At 39.4% G+C, this 20,969-nt stretch overlaps 1 protein-coding gene across 6 annotated transcripts in view; it reads left to right on the top strand.

The window, feature by feature from the left end:
• dlg2 (discs, large homolog 2 (Drosophila)) overlaps positions 1–20,469 on the top strand; it is an 823,880-nt gene extending 803,411 nt beyond the window's left edge. For all 6 annotated transcript variants that reach the window (XM_072263309.1, XM_072263307.1, XM_072263311.1 and 3 more), the window contains 3 exons: positions 1,471–1,580; positions 11,813–11,904; positions 17,982–20,469. In XM_072263309.1, coding sequence (XP_072119410.1) covers positions 1,471–1,580; positions 11,813–11,904; positions 17,982–18,088 — 309 coding nt within the window. In that variant the 3' untranslated portion in view covers positions 18,089–20,469. The remainder of the gene's footprint in view (positions 1–1,470; positions 1,581–11,812; positions 11,905–17,981) is intronic.
• The last annotated feature ends 500 nt before the right edge of the window (positions 20,470–20,969 follow it).

The following is a 20,969-nucleotide window of genomic DNA, read 5'->3' as shown; positions in this document are numbered from 1 at the left end:
GCCTGCTGCGTTCACCAGCAACTTCGATGTGTGCGGCTTAACATAGCACAGATTTATGTCTTTATTGCATTTTGGAAAATATCCCAACTTTTCTGGAAATGGGGTTTGTAAGTTTGATTAACTAGAACTTACAGAACCCAAGACAGGGGAACTGGAGCTGGGGTTTACAGGAAAGTATATATATCCGCTCAACTGAGCAGATTGAAGAGTTGCTTTAGTCCGAACCAAAAAGCATAACAGCATTTAATATAATATGAATCCAGGAAGGAAACTGAATAGAGAGAAAAAAAATCTAAGAGTAGTAAAAGAGGCAGAATAAAATTTTAAGTATTTTTATCTCTCCTACAGTAATTAAAATCTGAACAAATGACACCCCACATCTGTAAAATTTCATCTCATTAACCTTGAGCTTGTTTGGAAATGCTTATTAATAATCATGCAAATAAAAATATATTTATTCAGGAATGGACAAGCCCTAGTTTTTTTCTCATCAGCTTATTGGGAATATAGACTGAAATTTATCGAAATTGTGGTGATGCTTTTGGTGCCAATGAAAATCATGGCTTTTCCACTCCAGTACAACTTCTGGATTATGGCATTTAACTGTAACTGTAAACTAGTGAATTTACACTTAAGTTACAGGAAGCACTGTTAAACCCGCTGTCATTTCTACACTGAAATACAAAATGGTGGTTTTAGCTTCAAAGATCAGAAATAAGGTCCAGTAAACAATCCTTTTAATAAAACTATACACAAGTAGGCTCACTTAATGGCCTTTGAATTAGACGTCAAACTGCTTTAGGGTAGCAGACTCTTACTTCCAAGTCAGGTTGTTCATGTATGACACTAGAGAATTGACTCCAGAGTGCTACACTGTTTACTAGATAAATGTTTGAAAGATGGAGAGATTGATAGTTATGGGAACTGGCAGAGAAGAGAAGTTGAGGCCAGCATCGATCACGCATGATCATGTTGAATGATGGGCCTGGTAACCTACTCCTGCTCCTTGTTTTCTTTCATTAGAAGTGGTTATGATTTATATAAGATGTTAAACTGGGGTTTTGTTGCTATGTTAAGCAGTTGTAAAATATCAAAGAAATATTTTGACAATTAGGAGAATTCTCTGTATGTCCTGGCTGAAACTTATTCTTCAATCAATATTACTAAAACAAATTTTCTGCTCACAATCATTCTGCTGTTTCTGAGGACTTGCTGACGCATCTCCTACGTAACTACAGTATCTATACTTCTAAGTGATACAGCTTGGGACGATGAAATATGCCAGTCTTTTTCATGAATGATTTTAGATATATCTGAAAATTATTGTGCATGTTAGTCTTCTGCGGTTCTCACTTTGGAAAGATATAGGGATTTTATAGTTAAAAGATTCAATTTCAATTCTTTTAATTTAGTGAGTATGGAAGCTTTTTCTGCTCTAAGAATGATGAACTGTTTCCTTGTTTCTCTTAGGGCAAACATTGCATACTTGATGTTTCAGGAAATGCCATAAAACGTTTACAAATTGCTCAACTTTATCCCATTGCTATTTTCATCAAGCCCACATCTGTGGATTCATTACTGTGAGTATTTTTTCAATGAAATTTGAGTGCCTAAGGACCAGGTAGTTTCTGTGTTCTGCTGACCACGGGCTTGTTTTCACCTATTTATTCACACTATACAGTAGTACTCAAGATCCAATTTGAATTAGTTCACCATACCCGATCTTAATACCAATCAAACTCAAGTGTTTTTAGATCTAAGAATGTAACAACTTCACACATAAATACCATTCATGCTTCCAGTTTCCCCTCATTAGGTAATTATGATGTGTACAAAGGTCTCAATGCTGGGAGTGGGAAGACGGGTTAAATCATCAAATGTATTCACCCCATTAAACTCACTGTTTTATAGTGGCAGGGTTTGTGGCATTTGAATTGATGGGAAACTTACTTAAATGTATAAATTAGGTTCCCATAATGCAACTATAAGCATGGTTTAAAACACTGGACTAGTTTTCCAGAAACTGAAAAACCAGGCAGTGAAAGAGAGACAGTCAAACAAGACTTCATTCACCTCCTGCTGATCTCTGATTTTCACCTCTACTCCTTTTATCTTCAGATCACCCTCCCTGTAGACCAACCTTGCCAAAATGCACCTTTTTGGTCTCAGCTGCTGGATGCCATCAAATTTGATATGATTTCCTTGGCAATCCTCTGGTTGTTCTGGGCCTGTCTCACATTAGCTATTTATATTAATATTGGGTCTAATGATTGCTCACAGACTGGATACCCCTTACGGTGATTAGGATGAATCTATTTGCTGAAGGTCTGCATGTAATTCTTTATCAAACAGTATGTAATCTGTTGATTGATGGTTAAGGATGTGAGGTCATTGAGAACAGGAAAGGTGAATATATAAATTCCTGAGTTAGGTCACATATGCATGTTCTGCAATGAGTAATTGAAAGAAAAACAATATTTTATGGTCTCTTGCAATACCTACAATTTTGTGGTCCATCTTACCATGATGAAAATCCCACTTTGACTTCTGCATCAGAATTTCAAAATTATAGGAGCTGCAAGAAGCAAATAGTGAATAAACACATTTCAGTCCCAGCCATCTGACAAGTAAAACATGCCTGCTGTTGCTTGTTCCCTGCAGCAGAATGAACGATGGATCTGTTTAGCAGTCTGCAAAACAGCAAGATTTTTCCTTACCACTGCTCAGCCCTGAAGCAAGTGGTCCTCTCACTTGTTGAAAATTAATGTCACTTAAGTTTTGAATTGGTGCAGTGTACTCTTGAATAACATTAACACACTGTTCAATCTGCTCAAAATTAAATAGAGGAAATTTGTTTCATATATTATATTTCCAAATAAGATCATGTTTTTAAAAAATCACACAATGTGGCTGAAAAACTCTTCTGTCTATATGTTGTCTCATTATTTTAAAGAATCTTTTTCAGTCCAGGTCTCACAATCCATGGAAACAGCTTGCCTCTTGTATGAGTGAAAATGGCTTCAGGCTGCTAATGCTGAATGCAAACAAGTATCTCTCAATATACAAGAACGCATCCCAGTTGAAGTCTTTGCTTAAAGAGTTCTAGTGGTAGTGGTGATGCTCAGGAACATCACGGATCATTTATTTTATAATTAAATCTGGGATTTTACAGATTTAACAGATGTAACAATTAAGCAAAAATTTGGATTTCTGTTTTTATGCTCACGTATTACCACATCTTTAGTTTGCTTTAAATTTCTCAGATGTGTGCACAGATATTGTTTACCTGCATATTCTTCTTAATTCAATATTTAAAATATTATTTTCTGTTTGAAGATAACCAGTGTTATGATTGGATATCTGCTGCATCAAATACAAAAATCCTTATATAGCATTGAAAGTAGCCAATTTAAAATGTCCCATTACTAAATATTTCTTTTTAATCTTTTAAATGTTTGCATAATTATAATTCTAAATCCATCCCAAATTGGACTTTAATTTTCCTACTCATGCTATTTTTGGAAAGGAGAAATGGGTTATAAATAGCTATAAATCCAGTTGTAGAGCACTTATTTAAATCTTTCACAGTTGAATCAGAGCGTAAGATTATGATTGACTTAATTCTACTAAACCTTCTTTAACCTAACATCAGTCGCAGAGAAAATGCTAGTGTCTGTTCTCCTTAAAGTCATATATTCATAGACCAAAGCAGCACAGATACAGGCATTTCATCCCAGCAAGTCCATGCTAGCCAGGTGCCTACCCAGTGAGTTCCAATTTCATTTGTTTGGTCCATACCCTCTAAGCCAGCGGTCCCCAACCACCGGGCCACGGATCGGTACCTAGCTGCAAAGCATATGCTCCCGGGCCGTGAGGAAACGATATGAGTCAGCTGCACCTTTCCTCATTCCCTGTCACGCACTGTTGAACTTGTGTACTGGATGGGCACAGGAGTACGTTCAGCCAGAGACTCATTCCTCCAAGATGCAGCACAGAGCGTCATAGAAGTCATTCCTGCCTGTGGCCATCAAACTTTACAACTCCTCCCTTGGAGGGTCAGACACCCTGTGCCAATAGGCTGGTCCTGGACTTATTTCATAATTTACTGGCATAATTTACATATTACTATTTAACTATTTATGGTTCTATTACTATTTATTATTTATGGTGCAACTGTAATGAAAACCAATTTCCCCTGGGATTAATAAAGTATGACTATGACTATGATTATGACTATGACTATGACTATATGAACATAGGGTTGACAACTATCCCGTATTTGCCGGGACATCCCATATATTGGGCTAAATTGGTTTGTCCCATACGGGACCGCCCTTGTCCCGTATTTCCCCCGCTAAGGTAGAGCATTCCTATGAAACCTTTCGTGCTGGAATGGCATAAGGCGAAGAAGCAATTACCATTAATTTATATGGGAAAAAAATTTTCAGCGTTCCCAGACCCAAAAAATAACCTACCAAATCATACCAAATAACTCATAAAACCTAAAATAACTCTAACATATAGTAAAAGCAGGAATGATATGATAAATACACAGCCTATATAAAGTAGAAATAATGTATGTTCGGTGTAGTCGGGAAGATTAAGCCAAAACCGATTTGTGGAAAAAAAAATTGGCGCGTATGCGCACGTCACACATGCGCACACAGGTGCCCGCGCAAGGCTTCATGGTCATGGTAGTCTTTCTCAGAGTAAACACAAAGTGTCGCGTCAACACACACAAAAAGTGCTGGTGAACGCAGCAGGCCAGGCAGCAGCTATAGGAAGAGGTACAATTGACGTTCAGGCCAGGACCCTTCATCAGGATTTGACTGCTGCTTTTGTCCCTTATTTGGGAGTGAGAAAGTTGGCAACCCTAACTGTAAAAGACATGTTGAGGTGAGTTTAACCCTACTTGAACACCCCCCCCCCCACCGATCAGCTGGTCCGCAAGAATATTATCAATATTAAACCGGTCCGCGGTGCAAAAAAGGTTGGGGACCCCCGCTCTAAGCCCCACTGCTGCATATACCTATCCAAATATTTCTCAAGTGATACTGTTGTACCTGCCTAAATCAAGTCCTTTGGCACCCTCTGCATGGAAAAGTTGCCCCTGGGTCCCTTCTGAATCTTTCCATTCTCACCCCAAATCTATGATGCCCTGACCCTAAGGGAAAGACTGTTACAGTCCACCTTATCTATGCCTCTCATAATTTTAAACATTTCTATAAAAATCACCGACCATTCTCCCCCATTCCAAGGAATAAAGTCTTAACCTGGTCAACATCTCCCTCTAGCTCAGGTCCTCTGGTCCTGGCAACACTCGTGGAGATCTTTTCTACATTCTTTCCAATTTAACCACATTGTTCCTATAACAGGGTGACGAAAAGTGTACGAAGTACTCCAAGTGTGGCCTCACCAACTACATCTACAACTACAGCAGAATCTCCAACTCCTATATCTAATGTCCTGACTGATGAAGGCCAGCACACTAAAAATCTTTTTTTACCAACTTAACAATGTGACCCTGCTTTCAACAAACTTGCTGCATGAGTTCTCTCTGTCCCATTACACTCCCTAGAGCCCTTCCATTCAGAGTATAAGTCCAGTGCACTAGTTTGCCTTTTCCAAAATGCAATACCTCACACTTTCCTGTATTGAAATTGATTTGTCACTCCTCAACCCACTTCCCTAACTGATCAAAGCCCCCCTGTAATCTATGATGACCTTCTTCACTATCATCATCTCCTAATTTTGTGTCATCCACAAACTTACTAATCCAGCCTTGTGCATCCACATCCAAATCATTTGTTATAAATAATGAGTAACAAGGGTTCGAACACTGACCCCTACAGCATACCAATGTTTACCAGTCTTCATTACGAGAAACTGTCTTCTACCACCACCTTCTGCTTCCTGCCTTGAAGCTAAGTTTGAATCCACCTAATGACCTCTCTCTCTGGATTCCATGGGACCTCACTTTCCTGACCAGCTGACCATGCGGGACCATATTGAAGACCTTGCACTAATCCAAATAGACACAACTTTCCACACCCCAAAGCCATGCTCCTCCTACTAATCCACTGACCATCCAAATGCTAGTAGATCCTGTCCCTCAGAATTTCCTTCGTTAACGTACCTACTACTGCTGTCAAGCTGACGGACTTGTAGTTCCCTTGCTTGTCCTTGCTACACTTCTTAAACAATTGAACAAAATAAGCCACCTTCCAGTCTTCAGGAACTTCACTAGTGGCTAATGGTGAATCAAATATCTCTGCAAGGACCTCCAAGATTTCTTCCCTAGCCTCCCCCTGAAGTCTGACGATGCACTTAGTTAAGCCTGAGACATTAGCCACCTTAATGCACTGTAAGGCTGCTAATACCTCCTCACTGATAATACGAATATCATCCAAAACATCTCCACTTGTTTCCTCAGTAAACACAAAGGAGAAATATTCATTAAAAATACCACCCATCTCCTGTAGCTCAAGATATACACAGCACTGCTGATCTCTCCCTGGTCACCATTTTAGTCTTGAGGCAGCTATAGAACTTTGGAATTTTCCTTAACCTTACCTGCCAGATCCATCTCGTAACCTCTCTTTGTCCTCCTGGTTTTCCTCTTAAGAGTATCCTTAATCTTTTCATCAAGGGATTCGCTCAATCTGAACCTTCTAAATCTAATGAATGCTTCTTTATCTTGATCAAATTCTCAGTATCTGTCATCAGTCAAAAGTCCCTATACTTGCCCTTCACCGTAACAGAATCATGCTGCTCCTGGACTCTTAATATCATCTTCTTAAAAGCCTCCCAATTACCATTCATTTCTTTTCCTTTCAAACAGACTCATCCAATTAATCTTTGCTAGGTCCTGCCTAATTCCCCCAAAGTTAGCTGTGCTTCAGTTTGGAATCCTGACCTGTGCACCTGTCTAATTCTTTTCGATCTTAAAACAAATAGAATTATGATCATTGGAGCCAAAGTTCGCCCTGACTGACAAGTTCAGTTATTTGCCCTGCCTTGTTCCCTCAGAGAAAGTCCAGTATTACACCCTCCTGAGATGGGTCTTCTATATATTGACTCAAGAAATGTTCTTGGACTCTCCTCACATATTTCATCCCATCCAGGCCTTATCACTCTGGGTAGTCTGGTCATTACTAGTCAAATTAAAATCTCCTGCAGATGAGGTCATTTGCTCTTTTGCTTCTCTTCCTCTCTCTGTAGATTCTCTTTTCAAATGATAATTCCTTATGTATAATATTAACGCAGGCCAAAGTGGGTAGCGGGAAGGGTCAGAGGAGTGTTGTTGACCTATCTTTTGTATGAGATGCTAAGACAAATTTGCCTTTTCAGATAAACTTGAAAATAAATTTAACAAGACGGACAATTTTCACCCCACTTTCATTATCCCATCTCCTTTCTCCACTCCTTCTTCATTTAACTGTAATGATCTGTTAGCAGAGATGCTAAATATTTTATAGTTCTCAAGCAGATATTGTCCACGTTTATGCAGCCGTAAGTAGGTCCAAGGGTTGAGCTATTCTAAAGTTCTTTATGAAAGAAAGTCTTTTCCAGGGTTTTCTGGGCCTAATTAAAAGCAAAATAGCTTCCACCAAATGTGTGACAGGTGGGGAAAGAGTAAGAGGGGGAGGAACCAAAGCTGGGTACAGTATCATAGTTGTTGTCACACCAGCAGACTATACATTTGAATAATACTGAAAGATTGTGTTAAGAATCCCATACTTTGTTCACTTTGTCAACAGTTTTTCAGCAATGCCTTCAGTGATCAGTGTTGTTTGATTATGTACACTAACTTTCTGACATCACTTGATTGAAAGTTGATTTATCATGAGTGAAACATGGCACAAACCATTTCTAGGTTATTTCAAATCACTCCAGAAATTCAACAAGGCGCTTCCTGGGGTAGTTCACCTTTTCTACCTAGTTTTTATTACAAGCAAAATCAGAAAAATAAGTCAACAAGAGGAAAAAATAAGTAAAACTATGAACAATCGAAAAAATGCTGAGAGAAGTTGAGGAAGCAATTAGACAAAAAGATGTTTCAGATGTAAAGATTAGTCCCTTTTCCCTCGCACTGGATTTAAAGACTGTAATGACTGTTCTTTGTAATCTTGTACACCCCCATTAGCTTCGAAAGAATGAAAGTGTCAAAATCATGTTAAGAACAGTGTCCCATAGTAGTTTGCATGAGACTTCCTTGCCATATGTGTCATGGTCCAGATCGGGGTCCCTTTAAATTTACCTTGTTTATGTTACGATCCGGACCGTTGATTCCCTGTTTTCCCGTGTCCCTCGACTTTGGTGATTAGAGGCAATTAACGCTCGGCAGTCTCCGGCTTTCAGCCGTTCGGCGCGGGAGCATCTGCAAAGTCATCTAAGGTATGGTGTGCCGGTGTCATCTGGCCAGAGCAAGCCTAGTCTTTGCCGAAGCGAGTGCTGGTAATTCGCCTCTCCTCACCGGAGTAACCCTGTCCAGTTACCTCGCCAAAGCGAGCCTGCAAAGTTTCCTCACCGAGGTGGGTCCATCAGCTAACCCGCCAGAGGGAATCAGAACCGCTGTCTACTGTTCCCAGGCCGAGTTGAGAGCTCGCCACTACCCGGAGGCTCCAAGTCAAGTCCTGGCTCCGGGGGCATTCAAGCATCAAGTCAAGTCCTGGTCCTGGCGACATTCAAGCAGCAAGTCAAGTCCTGGCTCTGGCGGCTTCCCAGTTCTGTCAAGGCCTGGCCCTGGCAGTTTCCCAGTTCTGAGTCAAGTCCTGGCCCTGGCGGTCTGTGATTCCTGTCCTACCCCCTTGTCTGAATCCCTTCTCTGCCCCTCTCGCCTCTAGCCCTCGTCTGCAACCCTCGCCTGCACTTCGGTCTAGTTCTATCGCCGGAGCTAGATAGGTACTGTCTGGTGTGCTTTCATGTTGTTCTTGTCTTGTCCTCACCTCCATGGGGTAGGTCTGGCCGTCTTGCCGTTGCCCTGCGTGGGGACATGTCTTGTCTTGTCTGGTCCTCGCCTCCGTGGGATAAGTCTGGCCGTCTTGCCGTTGCCCCGCGGGAGGTCATGAGTCCCAGCCCTATGTCCTGTACCCAAGGAGGGGTCCCGGCTCTCTGTCCTGTGTGTGAGTCCCAGCCCTATGCCCTGAACCCAAGGAGGGGTCCCAACTCTGTGTTCTGTGTATGTGTCTATGGTTCCAGGTACCTGCTCTCCTGAGACCGAGGCTCTGTCTTCCATGTTCCTCCTCTCCCTACCCCATGTCATGTCCATGCTTGGTTCTGGGGTCCGAGCCCGAGGCAAGACCCAGGTACTGGGTCCTTTCCCAGTCTCAGGCTCAGAGTCCATACCCTAGCCTCTTCATGTCTCCTCTAGTTCTGGGAGCCGATTCCGAGTCCAAGCCCAGACCCTTGGTCCCAGCCTAGTCGTAGTCCTGAGTCCTTGTCCAGTTTGCTACTCCTGCTCCTGCCTAGTTCTCCTGGTATCAAACAATAAACTAAATCTAAGTAACCTCACAAGATGTGTCTTGCATTTGGGTCCACCCTTGCTCCCAATGCCCCCGCCATTGTGACAATATGTCCTCGACAGGCAAAGTGGCAAAATGAGTGAGGGAATGAAGACTACAGAATAGTTCCAGATTACATGAATGTTCTTTCTTTAATATAGAAAATGAATAGTTGAGGAAAATCAGTTCTGATTCTGAAAAGAAGACCCATCATAGCACAAGGGGTATTCTATAACAGTGGTCTTAAATTCCATTTCAAAACTGATGATAATTTGCTTGGAAATTCTTCTGCACAGGAAGATCAGCATGCAACAGATGATGAAAATACTGTAGAATATCCAGACCCCAGAGAACTCATTTTGCTCAATTAACTGGAATTTCAGTTCGTCAAAGCTCTTTTAAGAGCTGATATGGAGACTATTGCTGCTACGTGTTACCATCTGGTGTAAACAATTTGTCTCTTTTTATCTGAATTTATTCCTTCATTTTTCCTGATAATGATAAAATGTGTTTTTTTTCTGAGGTTTATTCCTATTTTGACTAGGCAGTTGTCTTTTTCTAAGACACTAACAGGCTCTCATTTATTAATCTCAATATAAACAGCTGGCACAGATGTAATGAGCTGCATCATTTCCTTCTGAATCATATTTTTATGATTTCATTTTACAAAATCCCGAACATCTGTTGTATCGTATTATGTGGTCTCACATGTGGTACTTAGAAACACAGTCATTACCACTATGAAAGTTGACTTTATATATTCTTGGTCTTTACACACAGTTAATCAGATCTTCTACATTTTTACTTTTCTGAATTCTTATAAACTTTGTTGAAGTTCCGGAAGACTGGAGGGTGGCTAATGTTGTTCTATTGTTCATGAAAGGTAGCAAGGATAACCTAGGGCTGTACAGGTCCATGAACCTGACTTAAGTTGCAGGTAATATATTGGGGGGAATTCTGAGAGACAAGATCTACCATCACTGGATAGTCAAGGTCTGATCAAGAATAGGCAGTATGTTTTTGTGCATGGGAGGTCATGTCTGTTTTTTCAGAGATACCTAAGGAGACAGATGAAGATAGGATAGTGGATATTGTCTACATGGACCTTAGTAAAGCCTTTGTATGAAAGGCTAATCAGGAAGGTTAGGTCACATGGGATTCAGGGGTAGCTAGTGATATGGATTCATAACTGACTCAATGTATAGGAAACAGAGGGTGATGGTTAAAGGTAGATTCTCCATTCAGAGACCTATGACTAGTGGGGTTCCCCAGCAGTCAGTGTTGGAACTTCCGTTATTATTAGGTGTGTAAATGATTTGGCACGATTAGCAAGTTTTCTGATGATATTAGGGGATCTTATTGATGGTGAAGCAAGGCACAATGAACTGCAAAGATATCTTGATCAGTAAGGGAGATAGGTTGAGGAATGGCAAATGGATTTCAGCTTGGATAACTGTGAGGTGATGCATCTTGGATATTCAAACCAGGGTAAGATTGACATAGTGAATTGCAGAGCACTGATGTGTATTGTGGAACAGAGCACCCCGGGAGTATAGGCACACAGTTTGCTGAAAGTGGTTGCACAAGTAGATGGGGTAGTGAAGAAGGCATTTAGGATGCTGGCTTCATCAGTCAAGGCATCCATTTTACAAGCAGGGACGTAACGTTGCATTTGTATTGTTACTGAGGTAACGTTTAGAGTATTGGGTACAGTTTTGGTCATCCTGTTTTAGGAAAGACATTGCCAAGCTGGGGAGGATGCAGAAGAGAATTACAAGGTTGCTAACTGAAATAGAGAGTCTGGGTTATAGGGAAAAGTTGGCCACACTGGATCTTTCTTTCTTGGAGCGTAGGTCATAGGAATTTATAAAATCATGAGGAGTATAGATAGGTTGGATGGTCATGCTCTTTTCTCCCAGGGCTGGTGATTCCAAAACTGAAGGGCACAGATACAACAAAGAGGGAAGAGATTTAAGAGACTTGAGAGACAACTTCTTTAAACAGAGGGCATTGAGTGACTGGGATGACTGCCAAGGAAATGGTTGAGGGGGGTACAATTGCAACATGTAAGAGGTATTTGGACAGGTATATGGAAGGGAAGAACTAGAGTTATGGGCCAAATGTGGGAAGCTATGACTAGTGGGGAAGATATTGCTGTCAGCATGGGCCAGTTGGAACAAAGGACCTGTTTTCCATGCCGTATTACTCTATGACTTTTCTAGAGTAGCCAATTCTTGACAAAGACTTAATAAGTATTGTACAAAATGTAATGCATACTTTTTTATATATATATATATATATATATACAGGGAAATGAATAAACGCCTGACAGAAGAGCAAGGCAAAAAGACATTTGAAAGAGCTTTAAAACTAGAACAGGAATTTGGAGAACATTTTACAGGTACTGTATGTATCCAAATTTACAGATTACCAGGTTGCACAGAATCTCTTAAGAAATGTTACCACTCTATCTTATATGTGCATAATATGTAGTTGTTTTAGAAGAAAGAACAGAAAATGAAGGAAATGGTGAACATCTTGGACAGCATCTATGGGGAGAGAAATGGTTAACAGGTTCTTGTTGATAATCTTCATCAGAACTAGAAAACTAAGTAAACAAGTGAGTTTTAAATTAAATGGAACATGGTTGGAGAGAACACCAGGAATGCTTGTTTTGAATTGTAACAAGCATTCATCACCCTCCCTTAGGCTTCTGTCACCTGGACAATGTTGCTATCCACCATAGTTTTGTACTTGCATTTTGTCTCCACCCCATCCACTCTCTTCAACCTAGAGTACTTTGTTTTATCAAGAAATTCCTCCTCATCTCTGTTCTAAGTTGATGCTCCACTATTCTGAGACTGTGCCCTCTGGTCCTAGACTATCCCAATATAGGGAACATCCTCTCCACCTCTACTCTATCTAGACCTTTCAGTATTCAAAAAGTTTCAATGAGATTCCTGTCATTCTTTAATACTCCCGCATGTACAGGCCCTGAATCATCAAAAGTTCCTCATATTTTGATCTTTTCATTCCTGGATCATTCTCATGAACCTCCTCTGGCCCTCTCCAATGCCAGCATATTCTTTCGTAGATAAGGGTCCCAAAACTTCTTATAGTAGTCCAAGTGCAGTCTGATCAATGCAAGTTAACATTTAGGGAATTCTGCTCAAGGACTCCCAAGTCCCTCTTCATCTCTGATTTATGAATGGAAATTCTGATTTCTAATTGGAAAATAGTCTACACCTTTATTCCTTCTACCCAAGTGCAGGACCACACATTTCACTACAGAATATTCCATCTGCCCATCGTCCTATTCTGTCCAAATCCTTCTGTAGACACCCTGCTTCCTCAACACTATCCAGCCCTCCACCTATCTTTTTATCATTTGCAAACTTGTCCACAAAGCCATAAATTCCATCATCTGGATCTTTGACATATAACATGAAAAGAAGCAGTTCCAAAACCGACCCCTGTTAAACACCACTAGTCACTGGAAGCTTGTAATACTATGGGTTTTTATCTTGTTTAGCAGTCTCATGTTCGGCTCCTTCTCAAAGGCCTTCTGAAAATGCAAGTAAACAACATCTACCAACATTTCTTTGTCTATCCTGCCTGTTATTTCCTCCAAGAATTCCACAGATTTGTCAGTCAAGATTTCCCCTTAAGGAAGTCATGCTACTTTGGCTTAATTTATCATGTGTCTCCAAGTACTCTGAAACCACATCCTTAATAAAGGACTCCAACAATTTCCCAGCCACTGCATTCAGGCTAACTGGCCTATAATTTCTTGGCTTTTGCCTCCCCCCGCCCTCCACTTCTTAAAGAGTGAAGTGACATGTCCTCCAGAACCATATTCCAGAATCTTGTGAATCAAATGCCTCCACAATCTCTTCAGATATCTCTTCCAGAACCCTGGGGTGTAGCTTATCTGGTCCAGCTGACTAATCTACCTTAAGACCTTTCAGCATTTCAAGCACCTTCTCCTTAGTATTAGCAACTAAACTCACTTCTTCCCCTGACACTTTCAAATTTCTGACATACTGATGATGTCTTCCAAAGTTAAGACTGACAAAAAATATTAATTGAGATTGTCTACCATTTCTTTGTCCCCCATTGCTTCCAATCCAGTGTAATTTTCCAGTGGTCCGATATTCACTTTTGCCTCTCTATTACTTTTTACATATCTGAAAAGAATCTTTGGTCTCCTGTTTTATATTATTGGCTAACTTACCTTCATATCTCATATTTTCTTTCTTATTGCTTTTGTAGTTGCCTTCTGTGTTTTTCAAAAGCTTTCCAATCCTCTAACTTCCCTCTAGTTCTTGGCAGATTATATGCTCTCTCTTTTGTTTTTATGCTGCCTTTGATTTCTCTTTGGGTCATCCTGTCTTTAGAATATTTTTTCTTCTTTGGGATGTATCTATCCAGCAACCTCCAGCTTTTTTGGTGAAACTCCAGGCACTGTTCCTCTGCTGTCATCCCTGCTAGTGTCCCCTTCCAATCAATTTTGGCCAGCTCCTTGCTCATGCCTCTGTAATTCCCTTTACTCCACTATAATACTGCTACATCTGATTTTAGCTTCTCCCTCTCAAACTGCAAGCTGAATTCTATCACATTATGATGACTGCCTCCGAACAGTACCTTTACCTTAAGCTCCCTAATCGAATTTAGTTTATTACACAACACCCAATTCAGAATTGCCTTTTCCCTAGTGGGCTCAACTAGAAACTACTCTAAAAAGCCATCTCATAGGCATACTACAAATATTCTCTTTTGGGATCCAGTATCAACCTGATTTTCCCAATCCACCCGTATTTTGAAATTCCTCATGATGATTGTTCAATTGACCTGGGTTCAATTCCCACCACTGACTGTAAGGAGTTTGTACTTTCTCTCTGTGACTGCGTGGGTTTCCTCTGGGTGCTCCAGTTTCCTCCCACGTTGCAAAGACATACCAGTTGATAGGCTAATTGGTTATTTTAAATTGTGCCATCATTATGTTAGGGTTAAATCAGAGTTGCTGGGTGACGTGGTTGGAAGGGCCTATTCCGCGTTTTGTCTCAATAATAGTTTAAAAAAACAACACCTTCAGTCCCGTATTCATCACCCTTTTAAATTTTGCCCCCATGTTACACTTCATCTCATCCGAAAGACTTCCATTTTGCCCCATCATCTGCCTATCCTTCTTCACAGTCTCACTACACATTGAATCTACTTGTCTAAGTTTTTTTACTAATATTTAAACAGTAAAAGAGAGGCGAGAATAGATATCAGACTAATGGACTCCTAATTAAGAAAGCATGTGCTGACATCGGAGAGAGTTCAGAGGAAGTTCACGAAAATGATTCCAGGAATGAAAGGTTATCGTATGAGGAGTGTTGGATTGTTCTGGGCCCATATTCACTGCAATTTAGAGGAATGAGTGAGGGAATCTCATTGAAACCTATCAAATGTTGAAAGGCCTAGATAGAGTGGATGTGGAGAGGATGTTTCCTATAGTGAGGGAGTCTAGGACCGGATGGCAAAGCCTCAGAACAAAGGGGTGTTCTTTTAAAACAGAGATGAGGGGGGGAATTCCTTTAGCCAGAGGGTGGTGAATCTGTGGAATTCACTGCCACAAGTGGCTGTGAAGGCTAGGTATTTAAGGCAGAGCTTGATAGGTTCTTGATTAGTCAGTGCATGAAAAGTTATGTGGAGAAGGCAGGAGAATGGAGTTGAGAGGGAAATGGATCAGCCATGATGAAATAGCAGAGAAGACTTGATAGGCTGAATGGCCTAATTCTGCTCCTATCTCTAATGATTTTATGATATAGCAACTGCCCCAGCCTCAACCCTATCACTCCAGTTCCCATTCCCCTACCAAATTAGGTTGTGCTCCCCAACAAATCTAGCAAAACTTCCCACAAGGATATTGGTCCCCCTTGGGTTCAGCTGTAACCCCTCCTTTTTATACAAGTTATACCTTCCCCAGAAGAGATCTCAATGATCCAGTAATGTGAAACCCTGCCCTCTTCACCAATTGCTTAGCAAAACACTCATCTGCCAAATCATCCTATTCTTAACCTCACTGGCTGTGGTATGGCACATTATACAAGCATCAATCCAGAGATTACTACCCTTGAGTTCCTACCTTTCCACTTTTACCTAACTCCCTGTATTCTCTCTTCAGGACCTTGTCTCTATTCCTACCAATGTCGTTGATACCAATATGTACCACAACTTTTGGTTTTCACACCCCCCTCCCTTTAGAATGATGTAGACCTGATCTAAGGCATCCCTGACCCTGGCATCTGAGAGACAATAAACCATCTGGGATTCTCTTTCACATACATGGAATCTCAACGTCTACTCCTTTAGCTATAGAATCCCCTATCACTACTGCACTCCTCTTCTTTCCCCTCCCTTCTGAGTCACTGAGCCAGACTCAGTTCCAGAAACTCAATTACAATGGCTTCCCCCGATAGTATCCAAAGTGGTATAATTATTATAGATGTAGTTATGAGGGAGACTAGAGGTCTTCCAGACTTCCCTGATCTCATACGAAGGACAAATCGCTATCTCTGGACCCATTCTCACTGCACTAGTTATGTACTAATCAAAATTAAAAATCCAAAGTCAATGTATTATCAAAATACATATATCTCACCATATTACAACCCTGAGATTCGTTTTCCTGCAGTCATATACAGTAAATCCAAGAAACACAATAGAATCAATAAAAAATCGTACCCAGTGGGACAGGCAAACAACCAATGTGCAAGAAGCAACAAAATGTGCAAATGCAAAAGAGATAATAATAATAAATATGGAGAACATGAGATGAAGAGTCCTTGAAAGTGAGTGCAGAAGTTATGGAATAGTGCAGTGATGGGGGGGCAAGTGAAGTTGAGTGGTCATCTCCCCTGGTTCAAGAGCCTGATGGTTGAGGGGTAATAATATTCTTAAATCTGGTGGTGTGGGTCCTGAGGCTTATGCACCTTCTTCCTAATGGCTGCAGTGAGAAGAGAACATGGTTTGGGTAGTGGGGATCTTTGATGATGGATGCTGCTTTCCTACAAGAGCACTTCGTATAGATGTGCTCATTGGTGGGAAGGGCTTTACCTATGATGGACTTGGCCATATCCACTACTTTTGTAGGATTTTCCATTTAAGGGCATTGCTGTTTCCATACCAATGTACTAATTGCTTGCTATCAATAAACAAAGAATGAAAGAAACTTACTTAAAGCCTCCACCTTTGCTTGCCTAAGCCTGTTGAGGCAAGCCTGCCTACTCCAGCACTGACCCACTTACTGAATTAAAGAACTAATTCAATTAAATGCCTAATTAAACTAATTACATTTGCCTATTCAATGCCCATATCCCTCTATTCTCTGGACATTCATTTGCAATCCAGGAGCCTCTTCAATGTTTCTATCATATTTATCTCCACTGTAATCCATGGCAGTGAATTCCAGGCACCGACCACTCTTTGTAAAAAAAAGATCTCTTTTCTGAACTTATCTCCTCTCATTTTAAATGCATGTCCTCTGGTATTAGATATTTAATTAGACATTTTAAAGATACCAGCTCTCTATCTATACCACTCAATCTGAGAAACTTCCATCAGGTCTCCCATTCAGCCTCCATTGCTCCAGAGAAAACAAGTTTGTCTAACCTCTCCTTATAGTATATACCTCTATATACTATATAGTATATAGTACTCTCTCCAAAGTGCCCACAACTTCCTCTAATGGGGCTACCAGAACTGCATGCAGTACTCCAGATGCAACCTAACTAGAGTTTTATAAAGCTACGTTATAACTTCCTGACTCTTGAACTCAGTACCTCGACTAATAAAGAAAAGCATGTCATACACTTGCTTTACCACGCTATCAATTTATACAGCAGTGCAGTCTTACTGAAGGAAGGTTTATTTTGGCTTGCGGGGAATGTAACAAGTTTTGTAGCATAAATAAAATAGGACTTGTCTGAATTTCTTGGACATTCCACTGCTCTGAGATGTCAGATAGAATTTCTGGTCAGTTATTTTGTTGTAGTATGGAATGTAGTGACTTGCATCTCATTTTTGTGTTTCAGCTATACTCACACACTTTAAATGTGGTTTCTTGCATTTGCAGTAATTTGGGATCACCTAGAATCCTGAAAGGCATTTATAAATGTAACTCCTTCTTCTTCTTCTCTTAATATTTAAAAATATATATTGATGCATGATACTTTAAGATAAATAATTCCAAGACTTTTTTAATTAAACACTGAAACTTAAGGTTGCTTGAGACCGAACTGAATGAGGTCTCACTCTCAAGCCATTGATGACTATTTCTCTTTATACAATTTCTGCTGATGGCCACTCATCAGGATAACATTAATAGTTGAAGAATGAACCAGTCTTGATGTACATGTAGAAAGTCAAACATTAAGAAAAACTATCAAGGTAACAGAATAAATATTAATTCTTTTTTATTTAAATCCACAGCAATAGTACAAGGAGAAAATTTGGAAGAAATTTACGATCAATGCAAACTAACTATTGAGGAATATTCAGGCCCATTCATTTGGGTTCCATCCAAGGAGAAATTGTGAATCAGCCACAGATGTGAAGCTGATGAAAACACCTGTTCAGATTTTGACATTTTATTTAATTTTAATTACATTTTCATCTCAATCCGTGTGCATAATCATGAATGCATTTTTGAGTTAGAAACTCAACAGGATGTTTCTGCGAAGTTAGGAACTGCGTTAACAGGTGGAAGTGGTGTGGATGGGGGAAAGAGCATGCAAAAAGCAGGCAAGTCAAGGTTTGGCAAAAAGCATGGGACTCTAAGAAATCATGGATGATCCTACAGCATTAGCATATCCAAGCCATAAGTGTATTAAATTCTTGCATAGGAGGTTTCACTCTTATTGTAATTAAATAGGCAAAGCAGGGACTCTTGTACTTAGTTTTATTCTCTGACAGCTTTACAACATACATGAGCCTCTCTGCACTTATGATTGCTATGCTGCGATTTTGTAACTATGCAGATAGAATTCATCACATCATTTTATAAAAACACTTTTTTGCCAAGATGGAACCTAATAAAGATGAATTTGCATCTTTAAAATCCAAATTAAAAGTATGCTCGGATTTAACACATTTTAGAATGTGTCTCATTTGGCGGCTGGTTAAAATCAAAGGAAGCTTCAGAAATTACAATATACATTTTAATATTTTTATTCAATAGTTATTGAAATAATTTATAGTAAAGAATATATATTGCTGTAAATTGAATATATTTCATGACAAATCCAGCATTGACTGGCGGTATAATTATGTAGAAATATAGGAAGGAGAGCAATTGATGATTAGTTTTATGGAGTGGGGTCTATATGAAAAACAACTGATTTGTGAATAACAGTAAATTCACTGCCATCTCCAAGTGTTGCCAGTGAAAATTCACTTTTTTTCTTTCCCTTGCGTATTAAGCATGCAGCTTGGAATTTTATCCTCTAATTAGTCAATGTTAAGTTGTGTGCTCTGCATTATAATAACTGTGGCTAAGTACAATCAAAGAAAGGTCAGTGAGATTTCCTACATAGCCATAGCTATGTTTTATTATTTTTAGTTTAATCCAATTCATTATTTTGTACTTGGTTCAGTGCTTTATGGCTGTTTATACTTAGAAGCTGCTATTGCAATTTTTCAAAATTTACCCCTTTTCTTTTTTGTTAAGCTAGAATTTCATTTTCTGTACTGAGTGAATTGTACTGTACAGACTGATGTATTTAAAGTGCACTGTTTGATTATGCTTGTCTTGTACTGGTTTGATCATGATTAAATACAGTTTTAGCCTATAGTACAAATTTAAAATACTCCATTCCCATTACAGGTGCAATAAGCAGAGAATTTTAAACTCTGAATATTCTTGTGTGTTTTACTATCTCCCTTTATTTGACCTTTAGTGTGCACTCAAGCATTCTCAGGATGGTTACTGGGAGAATATGGGTGGGATGGTTTGGGGGCTAGGAAGGGTAATTGGGTATTAATTGGGTATGGAATAAACAAACTGACCCATCAGTGAAGCCATCAATTCAATTTGACCAGCTACTTGTGGAAAATTATTTAATTATTTGCCCATTATGTTAGAATTCTCAGGAGTTAAGCTTACAGCATTTGGTTACTATGGATTTTGACTTTACGCTCCCATGGAGTACCAACTATATATGTGAAGCATATTACCCTGAAATCCTCAAAGCTACAAATTTACTCCCTCTGTAGTTTATTTTTATTTTTAGATCTAATATAGTTTTCTCTCATTGCTAAGAATTTGCAAAATAGCTTGTATATTTGACCTTCATCTCTTAGACTATATGGAATGACCAAGATGCCGTTGTCCCCTTTTCTGATCTTAAATGAATTTATTTAAGGAGGGAAGAGTGTTCTTGAAGAATGGGTTTGATTGTAGTGGATATCTCCTAGATCCTATATATTTTTACAAAGAGTAAAATTGTATGCCTCTACATTTTTTAAAGCCCAAATAAAAGTACTCCAAATATTCCATTGTGTCAAGATCTGGGAACATGAAAGGGTTTAAACCCTCTAGTCTTATCATAATTAAATACAGAAAATAACCAGAGGAATTTAATGTTTTTGCACATATTGTAATTTCATGTTCAAAAATAATACAACCAGAAGTTTAACGAGAGGGACAGTCTTTGTTTCAAAACTTGCAGACTTCTTTCGGAAGCTACATCTCCTTATGTAGTTGGATGAAACTGAAGACGATGTTCCACTGCTGGATCATGCTTATAGTTGCCTGTATAGAGGATATTACAATATGGATTAACTACCTACTGATTGCACATATCAATTCCATCCATTCCATTTGTGTAAAGGAATAAAAAATTTAGTTGTATATTTAACAATATAAATAAGTATTCATGCTTGTTTATAACTTTGAAAATTAAATTACCGTTTATTGCACAAACACACAATCTTGTACAAATTGCGATTTCTTGTGTTCAGTGTTTTTAAAATTGCATATTGGCCGCACTATTTCACAATGAACCTGCAAAATCTTAGTTCAATAAAGACACTTCTCCGCACCCTGTTAAATGCATATTCAGTTCTGATGGCTGCAGTGTGGTACTACTTGCTGTCTGCCTGCCTTTCCTATTATAAGTGTGTCAGAAGGGGAGTCGCTTAATAATCTGAAGATTCCCTGGATGAATTTTATGGAGAAAATTGTTTAAATTTATTTGAAAACTGTGTCACAATATATTGGTTCTTTCTCTGAATTTCATCACCACCAATAATTGTTTTCTGATGCACATGTTTGTTAGAGAATAAAATCCAAAGCTCTTAAATAACTCAGGTTGATACAAAATAGCCTAAAGATAACACTCACTGTTACTAATGGAATAGAAACATTAGCATTCCAGAAATAAACTTAAAATTCTTCCAGCGAAATCAAAAACAAAGTAC

The sequence above is a fragment of the Mobula birostris genome, chromosome 7 (assembly GCF_030028105.1).
Source record: "Mobula birostris isolate sMobBir1 chromosome 7, sMobBir1.hap1, whole genome shotgun sequence".
NCBI lineage: Eukaryota > Metazoa > Chordata > Chondrichthyes > Myliobatiformes > Myliobatidae > Mobula > Mobula birostris.
This window is presented reverse-complemented; position numbering and strand designations above follow the sequence as displayed.